Raw genomic sequence first — 10001 nt, 5'->3', positions numbered from 1 at the left:
GAAAGCACCTCCAGCGCTGAAGGAGGGTCCTGGGCCCAGCCTCACTCCTCCTCTGCTGCTCCCAGCCCAGAGGCAGCTCAGGCTTCCTGGCACTGGTGACAGATCGACATGGCAATGTGGCATCCCCAGAGCAGGGAGGAGAGCCGGAGAAGGGTTTTATCTGCTCCCAAGGGTAGGAAGAGACTATTTGTCTGAGTGGAGAGCAAGCAAGACCACTGCTAGGCCAGATCTGGTGTTTTACTAGTCCTTCCCTGCTTGGAGAAGACTGAGCCCAGACACTAAGCTACCACCAGAGAGCCTGCTCCCAGATTCAGGTTTGGTGAGGTGACAAGACACAGCACATTCGACAGCATTCAACAGGGAACCACTTTAATCAGATATTAGGTTTGCACCGTTCTTTTCAGTATCACAAGTTCTGCATTTTTTCTAAGAAATACAAAGCACTCTCGGGTGGTACAGAACGCTGGTCCTGGAGAAAACAAGAGGGAGAGAACAAGACACTCGGATACAGACACGTCAACCACCACGCTGGGCAGCGGAAAGGAAACCCCTCATCCCCACCTCGCCAACGGTAACAGTTACTTTACAGGGGGTCCGTGCCGCAGCAGCAGGGCTGTGGCCAGGTGCCCCCCACCCAAGGTCAGAGTACCCCAGAGTAACCACGGGACACGTCCGCACCCCCATTAGCACAACACTAATGAACACACCGCTTCCATGTTCCACAACGGAGTGAAAAACCCCTTCATAAAACCAGTTGACAAGCATCCAGGTTCATCTACTCTAGATAATAATAAACTCAGAGCCAGGGTAAGTTACTTCATCCACAAGATTAACAGCTGATTCAATAGGTTGAACACATGCTACTTACAGCACATAAATGGAAGTTGTTTGTTTTTTTTTTTTAACTTGAAAAACATGTTATGAAGGTCTACAGTCCAATTGCCTAGACACTGCCGCATGCACACGACTATCGGCCTCCACAGAAGCAGGCTGCTCTGGGCAGCGAGGAAAGCTGTCTCTGCATCAGCTATTCCAGGTGTCACGGGACAGCTAGCCTGCCCCCATGCTTGCACATTATCCACACAGCCATTAAATAAATACAGTACTAGCAAAGAGTGGGTTTTAATACAAACTCCAGGGTTGTTTTTAAAAAGAAATATTAATCCATAGAGGGTTACAGTTAACAGATATCATCATCACTTTATTTCTTAGAACCAGAAATAGTGTTGAACAAACAACCAACCACCACCAAAAAAAAAAAAAGACATGGCATGTCATTTCCAGAAGTGCAACCAGGGTACAGGGTAGCTCTCAGTGACACGAAGGGCTTCTGCAGCCGGGAGAGGAGGGGAGCCACGGCAGAAGATGGCAGCTCCCACTCCCGGCAGGCGCCTGACCTTGCGACGCTCTCCGAGGGGATTTGTCACCGCACCCTCCACCCCACCCCACTAGCAGGACCCACGGCATGTGGGACCACTGAGTCCCCCAGTGCCCACCGAGCCAGGGAGCTGCGGGAAGGTGACTTTGCAGGGAGGTACCCCAAAATAAGAGACCTTAAAATAAATAGGACCAGAGCTTCTTTACAGTAGGCAATGCACTAGCTTTACCATGAACAAAACTAAGACTAACAGTCACTTCTTGCCAACGGAGAAACTTTTCCTCCTTTTCACATTTTCCAGCCCCCTGCCCTCCCTGCTGCAGTGCACCCAGGATGGCATCGCTGGAGGGAAGCAGCAGCAGCCAGTCCCATCCTCACGCCAGGATGAGCAGGGCTGGTGGGGGGGGCCCTGCACAGCCCCAGGGCTGGCGGAGGGGAGAGGCAGCCGGGGTGCCTGTGTCCATCCCCATGCCAGCCAAAGCAATCCTCAGCAGCTACCAGCAGCTTTGCACCATGACCCAACCATACGGCTCCAGATGCCACCACTGCCAACAGCTGTGATCCAGCTGCCTCCTCCAAAAACACTTCTTCCAGAGAGAAGAGGGGCAGGGTGGGTGCAAAAGCAGGGCCTGACCTCACCTGTGCTCCCCCAGCACCCCACCACAGCCCAGGCTAGGGGGCTAGTGGAGGGCTGGCAGGATGCTGCCAGGGCTCACCACCCAGCCCGGGCTGGGGGGGCAGGAAGGAGACCCCCAGCCCCACTGGGAGGGGAAGTGGGGCAATGGTGAGGAGGGGGGCCGGGAGGGGGGCCGGGGGCAGCGCTCACTTCTTGGAGCTCTGCGTCTTCTTGGGCAGCAGCACGGCCTGGATGTTGGGCAGGACGCCGCCCTGGGCGATGGTCACGCCGCCCAGCAGCTTGTTGAGCTCCTCGTCGTTGCGGATGGCGAGCTGCAGGTGCCGCGGGATGATGCGCGTCTTCTTGTTGTCGCGGGCCGCGTTGCCCGCCAGCTCCAGAATCTCGGCCGAGAGGTACTCCAGCACTGCCGCCAGGTACACCGGCGCCCCGGCGCCCACCCGCTCCGCGTAGTTACCCTTCCGCAGCAGCCGGTGCACCCGGCCCACGGGGAACTGCAGCCCGGCCCGCGACGAGCGCGACTTGGCCTTGGCCCGCGCCTTGCCGCCGGACTTCCCCCGGCCCGACATGGCCGGCAGGCAGCGGCCCCTCGCCGCCGCCTCCCAAGAAGCGCCGCGCACAGACGGTCCCGGCGCCTGCAGGGAAATAAACGCCGTTACACCGCGCCGCCGGGCCGGGGCCCCGCCGTCCCCGCCCGCCGCTGCCGCGCCGCCCTTACCCGCTGCCGCCGCTGCCGCTCCGCCCTGCGCGCCGCCCGCCGCCGCACTGGCAGCGCTGCCGCCGCCGCGTCGCGGATATCCCTGCCCGCTCCGCCGCCCGCCTCTTCCCATTGGTTGCCGCCGCGGCCGGCGCGGCGCTGATTGGTCATCGCGTCGATCCCTGATTTGCATAGGGCTCGCGGCGCCCCGGCTCTGCCGCGGGGCCAGCGCCGAGGGCAGCGCCCGGCGGGGAGCGACCCGGCTCCGCCCCTTGCTCCGGGGGGGTCCCGGCTCCCAACCGGCCAAGCCCGGCCGCGGCCAGGGCTCCTCCACACTCCGGTAGCTGCCTCCTGGCTGCGCCGGGGCCGAGGGGGGGGGTTTGGCCGGAGCCCTCGTGGGTGTCCCGGCAGCGCTGCTCCTCACCGGCTGCCCCTTTTGCCTTGCTCAAACCCATAGCCCCCTCCCCACCCAGCGGGATGCCTCTCCTGGGAGGGTGCCAGGGCCTGCGGGCGGGGGGGGATGCTCCGGTGTCCCCCCCCCCGAAGCATGCCCCCCGCCCGCAGCGAGCGCTGCCCTCCCTGCCAGAGCATCATGCATCAAAGGGGAAAGTTGCCCCCAGGCCAGCTTTTGGGGCCAGGTCACACCGAGTTGAGCGTGGTCATCTCCTCGCCAGGTAGGAGCAACTGCTGCAAACGGCGTTGGGCGATGTGGTTCAGCAATAACACCTCCTCATTAAACCCTCAGCATAGTTTTTTTCAGTGATGGTGCTGCTGATGCTCACAGCCTGGAGGGAGATAATCTGTACCCTGAGTCTTTGCCTCACCACTGCCTCCCCGAGGGAAGGATTATGTACCCCAGAGCGGGGAAAGGTGAGCGTCCCCCACTCGTGCTCAGCATCTTCACTCCCTCCACAGCAACTGGAGACCTGAAATGAATTTGAGATGAGCCGGTGACCTTTGGAAAAGCCTGATCTGCAGTTAGCACCAACCAGGCCAGGGCAGCTAAGCTGCTCACCCTGGAGAAGCGATGGCTGGGCAGGGAGAGGAACCTCCCCTGTGGCTCCTGCAAGGACAGGCACTGAGGGGACAGCCTCAGCGCCTGAAGACCTGTTTATTCTGCCAGGAGCTACTAATGCAGTGACTCTCTTGTCTCAAGTCACCATGGGAGCGATGAGGAGCCAGCTAGCAACAGGCTTTCTAGCTGGAAGTCCTAATCCCACCCCAGCTTCCCATAAGCCAGGAGACCTTCTGGGCTCAGCCACCTCCATGGCATGTGAGGGATTCAGAGACAGATTTGGCTCCAAGAGTGCTCGGGTCTCCTGGGATGCCTGTCCTGTGGCTCCTGCCTTGGCTCTGCTATCCCTCCCCAGGGATGAGCCCCAGCTACAGCTGCCCCTGCAGCTCCCCAGGGACAGATCATTCGAGAGAAGCCCCAAAATAAATCCCTGGGAAATATTTTCCACTGGCAAATGGAAATGCTCCAGCAACATGGCCCTGCCGGTACCCCGAGAGCTCAGCAGCTCATAGCTGGTCTCCCCCTCAGCAGATGGAGAGGAGATAGGAGCTCTGCCTGCGAAACAGGAGCAACGGGGCTGCAGTGGGCAAGGGTGACACAGACACACACACGGACAAGGGCATGGCCCCTTCAACCAGTTAATCCCATTTTATTGTTTCCAACACAAATGAAGTACTGCTTTCCAGCAAGGGTCCCACTGCGTAAGGCTTTTGGTCTGTAACATCTGGCTCCATTTACAAAATCCCTGACCTCAAAAACAACTGCCCTATGCTGTTCTGTAATGGCACTTTGGTTATCTGGGCTTTGATGAATGACCTTTATGAACAAGGCAGAGCACATCCCTCCACAGATCAAGAAAATCCTCTCTAAGTCTTCAAATCCCGTTAACAAAACGATTGTACAAACAACGTGACCAAGACACACTGTCCCACCCCGCTGCCTGCAGGGAAACCCAAGCAAAGCCCAGTTCCTCCCAGGCACCGCTTAAACATCTCCCTGTTTAGGAGCCACAAATGCACATGGCAATGCTGGTGCAGAGCGGGATGACTCTGGCAGATCTTCCTGAGCCTGGGGTTTCCTCCTAGTATTTATTGCATGTTCCTCTGTACTGCAGCCATCTTTTGAGGGCGAGAGTATTCAAAAGGAATTTGTACAGAATCAATATGGAATTAAATGGAAACAAGGTATCAGTTTAATACCAAAAAAAAGGAAAGGAAAAGAAAAGAAAACAGGAGACGTGAACTGTGAACGTTGTCAGAAGGCAGAAGCTACTCCTCCCCAGCAGGCTGAGATGCTTCTGAAGGCTTTATCTGCACTTGGCACAAGCGACTGCCAGGGAGGGAGGCCAGCATGTTATATCCACTCCCGTCAGCACAAGACAAAGCCAAAACCTTTAAAGACAAACACCAACCTTTAACAAAACACGAAGAAGAGAGACAACAACCTAGAGCATTGAAACAACACCTGAGAGGCTTGGAGAATCAAAACAGCCATCTGCAAAGCCTTCCAAAAAATGTTCCTCGTTCTGCTTAGGAAAATCAGGAGGGAAAAGGATGGCCAGCCACCCTAGATGGTGCCTAAACTTTGCGCTTCTTCGCAGCCGGCTCTCCCTCCTTCCCCAGCCACTGCTGCAGGATATCCGCGCTGCTTTTCTTGGGCGAAGGGCTGTGGGTGAACTGACTCGTCCACCTGGGCAAATCATTTTCTTTCTTCTGGGGAGAGCCCTCCTGGGAGTTTTTTAACCAGCCCAGCATCACCTTGCTGCTTGGGGTGGCTTTGACCTCCTGGAGAGACAAAAGACAGTGGGAGAGAAGTCAGAAGCACAGCGAGAGCACGGCAGGCAGCTGACTCCGAGAGCTGGTCCAGAGCAGGATGCAGAGGCTGGAGCCACGGCCCTGCCTGCAATCAGGTACATCTGCAGGAGGTTCCCCCGGCTGCTGGAACAGGCTTGTTCCAAGCCCCATTTCACATGGAATTTGCCTCATTTGGCAGAGAAATCCTGGCATAGGGTGACAGTTTATTTCTGGAAGCGGAGGAAAGAGAATCTGTTCAGGGCTCTGCACTCCAGCATCAAGCGCACGCATGCCCCACAGACGCTGCCTGCTGCTACCCCTCCTGCAAACTGGCAGCACCATCCCTACTCAGGGACGTCACCGTGGCCAAGCTCTCCCCTGCCAAGCCCTCACCTTCTTGGCTCCCAGCTCGATGGGCACGAGACACTCGGGCGCGTTGTTGCGGACACTGTTGACAAAGGTGGACACTGGGTGGAAAACGATGTTCTCTGTGGGCTGGATGAGTTTAACTGCTTCTTGGGTTGGCACTTCAGCGAAGTCCAGCCATTTCCTGATGGCCTCGTCCCCGTCCAGGATGGCTGGCATCCTAGGGGACAAGACAGTCAGAGCCAAAGCCCAAGCCCAGCGCTGATATGGCAGAGCCAGGTGGCAAAAGCCAGGCTTGTAAGCTAGCAAGGAGCTGGCAGCTCAGGGGGAAACGAGGAAAACCGAAGCAGCAGGATGCTCTTCTGCAAGGCAGAGCGCACATTCGCTTCACCCAGGTAGCTGCTTTGCTGGAAGAGGCAGAGGGCTTGACTACCAGGCCCCGGTCAGGCGGAGAGTGATCCGACTCCAGAGAGTGACCCAACTCTGACTGCCACCTGCCGGGGCACAAAGATGGTGATTTATGGAAAGGGCATGAGCCGGTGACCCGAAACAAGCTGGTAATGTAGCGTTTCTCTCCAAGGGCATTAGGAGGAGGCAGGACTCCTTGCCTCCGTGCTGCCAGACTGGTGTTTAAAGGCTTTCCTCTGTCGCCCCCCCACCGCCCTGCAGCCCCCTTGCCCGCTCTCACTTGCCTGTGATGGATGAAGCTCACGTCCTTGGAGGCATCCACAGTGATGATGGTGTAAGTGTACAGAGTTTCTCCTCCCGCCGGCGGCTCCCAGCAGTCAAAAATCCCAGCCATGGTGAGCAACCTCCATCCCCTCCATTCCTCGTCTCCCTCCTTCCCCTCGGCCTGCTGGAGAGGCCCCATCGCCCCAGTCAGTGCCAACCCATGGGCAGCTGAAGCATCACAGACTTGCCAGTGCCATGGCAGGTCAATGACTCAGATCTAAGTCATGAACTGAACTAATCTGAGGGCTTTGCAGGAGCCCTTCTACTAATTTGAGGTAACTCCAGGAGAGGTACCGGGAGCCTCATCTTCCCGCAGGCAAGCCAGCACCCTCCTCCCCTTCTGAACATCCTGGCTGCCGGCTCAGCCGAAGGAAAGAGGTAGTGAAACTCCCAGCCCAGTCCCCTGCGAGACACATTGCCCACCCATGCAAATATCCGGCACATGGGGACCAGTGAGCGTGACAGCGGGGACGCTGCGGCACCGTTTACAGCCAGGGGACTGCAGCGGCAGGGACCGCCAGCCGCAGAGGGATGCCAGAGTGCCGAGCCCGCTGTGGAACAGAGCCCCGTTGGGAAACGGAGACCCCCAGAGATGGGCACAGCTGGAGGGAAGGGGGCTTTTCCCAGAGCAGCTGGAGGGAGCAGGGGCTCAGAGCTGGGTGTGAGCATTCAGACACGGCGAGGGACTCCGTACCATGGCGTCCTTGCTCTGGGGGAAGTAAATGAAATACGGCTGCTTCCCCCCACTGTGCTGCTGCCACTCATAGAAGCCATCCGCCAGGACCACGCAGCGCTTGCCCTTGAGGAGAGCACCCTGGGGGAGAGAAAGCACAAGCAAGCTGTGAACAGCAGCCTCAGGCAGCCTGCGAGGGAGGATGGACCACCCAGCCCGCTTGCTCCCTCTCGGGGCTCCCCTAAACTGCCCCGTGGGGTGCACAAACGCCGCCACCAGCACTGTGATGAAAGATGAGCTTCACCAGCGACAACCTTTTCAGTTCTTCTATTTTAATGAGATCCGCCAGCTCTGCAGTACAGGGACTTACTCCCCTGTGCAGCAGGCAAACGGTGACCAGTACTCGCTAGGGAGATGCTTCAGCTCTGGTTTTGCCCACTACAAGATCTCTTCAAGCTGGACACAAAGACAGCAGCAACTTACCTTGTAGGAGGACTTCTTCAGCATGGTATCACTGCGGCAGTTGGAGGTATTAAACTGCATTTTGGAGGGGTCGTCCTTTTTGAACCAGGAGGGAACCAGGCCCCAGCGCATGTCCATGAGGACCTGCTCAGAGGAGTCGGCATCCTTTCGAACGAGACAGAGAAACACCTCGGGTCAGAGCCACGTCTCAGGGACCACAAGCATCCCCACAGCTTGAGAGGGGCTTCACGGAGCGCTGCGGAAGCGGCTTCTCCCCCTGCAAGGGGGGGAACAGGCCAGCATCTCTGCCGAGAGCTGAGCTGGGGCTCGCAGCCCCTCCAGCACCAAATCTGCCTCTGCTCTTTTGCAGGGATGCCACTGACAAGCCGTGCAGAAATAGCCACTAATAATAACCCTTTGCATATTCTTAACAGCTTTCCTGTAAAAATTAATCTTCAGCAGAAAGCACAAGAATATTTTGCAGGAATAAATAACTAATAACTGTCTCAGTGAGGCTCGCCTGATGACTCTCTGGAGGAACGAACGCAGTTTTTCTCCAATGGGAAGTGCCTGGACACGCGAGCCCTCCAGCGCTTGAGTAAACGGTCACGTCGGGCTGGTGTTAAGGTCCTCAATACTTCCCTCTCTACAGCGAGCGTCCCAAAGGGTGTAAGCCTCACCTTAATTTCAATAACGTGATTTCTGCTGACCTGGTTCACTTTCACTCCTTGTGCTTTGCATATCATCTGCCTTCGGACAATGGAAACGGCTTGTGGCTTTCACTTCTCCCCCAGCTCGCTCTCGCTTTCTGCCTGCAGCTGCCAGCCCCGGGTGGCGCACAGCTAGGGCGAGCGAGGCCCCGGGGGGCATTTGCTCCCAAAGAACTGCAGTAGAGATATATATATATATATATATATACCTACTATAGGTGTGTATATATAGGGACATGTATGTGCCCAGTTTTGTGAAGTCTTCCAGAGCCTCCCACAGATCAGGAGTGGCAAAAAGGGCCACCTTACACCGCGCCTGTGTCCCAACAGCTGAACAGAGACGGACAACCGAGCAGGTGTCTGCCTGTGACCTGTACCACGCTCCCAGCCCCGTATTCCTCTGCTCCACCAGCTTATCGGCTCCTCTCGGGGGGATGTGGGACCCCAAGGCAGGAAAGGTGGGTATGAAGGATGCCCGACGGCATCGCCCATGGCACTCCAAAGTGGCCCCACCAAGGCGTCCCACCCCATCCCCTGTGCCGGCAACGGCTGCGAAGTGCAGCAGCCCCTTTCGCTGCCCCACCAGCCAGGGGAGGAAGAGCAGAGGGAGCCCAGATTGGGGTGTTTCAATTCAGCGCACCCAGCTTCCCCCCACCGAACACGAAAGAGCAGCAGTTCGCCGGGCACCCTCTTATGCGGAAACCAAACGAGATGCACAAACAGTTGTACAGGCTGCTCAGGTTGTCTGAGGAAGGTCTGGTGAGGCTTAAATTAGCCGGGATAACGGTCACCACAGGTGTACAGTTATTTTACAGCTCTGAAGCTGAGATTTTTTTTTTCCTTTACTCTCCTCTACCAATGCGACCTGGACACACTCAGTAGCGTTATGAAATGAAAAAAAGCCTCAGGAAAGCAGAATAAAACCAGCAGAGCAATTACAGGAATTTGGGAATTCTAGCACAGTTAATCACTTATATAAGAATTTTTGCAGAAAATATAACACTACACTGGAAGCATGGTACTGATTCCCCGCCCTCCTTAGGAACACATAAATACTAACAAAGAAGAGACACCTTTGCAATTAGAAAATTCAATACCTGCCACGTACACTGAGCAAAGAGAAGCCAAGCAAGCCGTTACAATTCAGATTGGGTACCACACCCCCCCGGGAGGCACAACCCCGTTCCCGCCGCTCGGCCAACCTCGAATTTAAGCCACAGGGACAGCCAGCAGCCGCCGGGCGCCCGGCGCAAAGGGCCGCTGCCGGAGCCAGGATGCGGCCTCGGCGCCCTTGTTCTGGTTTGCAAAGCGAGGGGAGGGAAGGTACCTGCTGGAGGTGCCGGCGGGAGAGCAGCACCGGGCCGCTGGACTGCGGGCCCTTGTTGTACGAGGGCCGGTACCGCTCCGCCCGGATCCACTCGGGCTGCCGCCGCCGGCCCCGCCGGTCGCGGTAGGCGCAGGCCCGGCGGAGGTTGTCGGCCCCCAGGGAACAGGCCGTCCGCCCGCACATCCCGCCGCCCGCTCGGCTCTGCGGGCCGCCC

At 57.4% G+C, this 10001-nt stretch overlaps 2 protein-coding genes across 2 annotated transcripts; both read right to left on the bottom strand.

The window, feature by feature from the left end:
* Nucleotides 1-352: 352 nt before the first annotated feature.
* LOC143164149 (histone H2A) lies at nt 353-2750 on the bottom strand. The gene is made up of 3 exons (XM_076346367.1): nt 2731-2750; nt 2205-2647; nt 353-469 (listed from the first exon to the last, which is right to left on the bottom strand). Exons 2-3 carry the CDS (start codon nt 2579-2581, stop codon nt 427-429), a joined length of 420 nt encoding a protein of 139 aa, XP_076202482.1. The 5' UTR covers nt 2582-2647; nt 2731-2750; the 3' UTR covers nt 353-426.
* Nucleotides 2751-4357: 1607 nt separating this feature from the next.
* On the bottom strand, nt 4358-9970 carry HMCES (5-hydroxymethylcytosine binding, ES cell specific). The gene is made up of 6 exons (XM_076346366.1): nt 9788-9970; nt 7772-7915; nt 7310-7429; nt 6576-6739; nt 5911-6103; nt 4358-5508 (listed from the first exon to the last, which is right to left on the bottom strand). Exons 1-6 carry the CDS (start codon nt 9968-9970, stop codon nt 5302-5304), a joined length of 1011 nt encoding a protein of 336 aa, XP_076202481.1. The 3' UTR covers nt 4358-5301.
* Nucleotides 9971-10001: the final 31 nt, after the last annotated feature.

Source organism: Aptenodytes patagonicus, chromosome 8 (assembly GCF_965638725.1).
Source record: "Aptenodytes patagonicus chromosome 8, bAptPat1.pri.cur, whole genome shotgun sequence".
Lineage (NCBI taxonomy): Eukaryota > Metazoa > Chordata > Aves > Sphenisciformes > Spheniscidae > Aptenodytes > Aptenodytes patagonicus.
Note: the sequence above shows the minus strand (reverse complement) of the source record. Positions and strands in the feature narration are given on the sequence as shown.

Bases quoted from the DNA above. Each gene is read 5' to 3' on its own strand.
- HMCES (XM_076346366.1), bottom strand. From the start codon at position 9,970: ATGTGCGGGCGGACGGCCTGTTCCCTGGGGGCCGACAACCTCCGCCGG. The intron at 6,104-6,575 runs GCAAGTGAGAGC...CTTGTCCCCTAG, and splicing joins GTGAGCTTCATCCATCACAG to GATGCCAGCCATCCTGGACG. The intron at 5,509-5,910 runs GTGAGGGCTTGG...TTGTCTCTCCAG, and splicing joins TCGAGCTGGGAGCCAAGAAG to GAGGTCAAAGCCACCCCAAG.
- LOC143164149 (XM_076346367.1), bottom strand. From the start codon at position 2,581: ATGTCGGGCCGGGGGAAGTCCGGCGGCAAGGCGCGGGCCAAGGCCAAG. The intron at 470-2,204 runs GTGAGCGCTGCC...TGTTTTCTCCAG, and splicing joins AAGACGCAGAGCTCCAAGAA to GACCAGCGTTCTGTACCACC.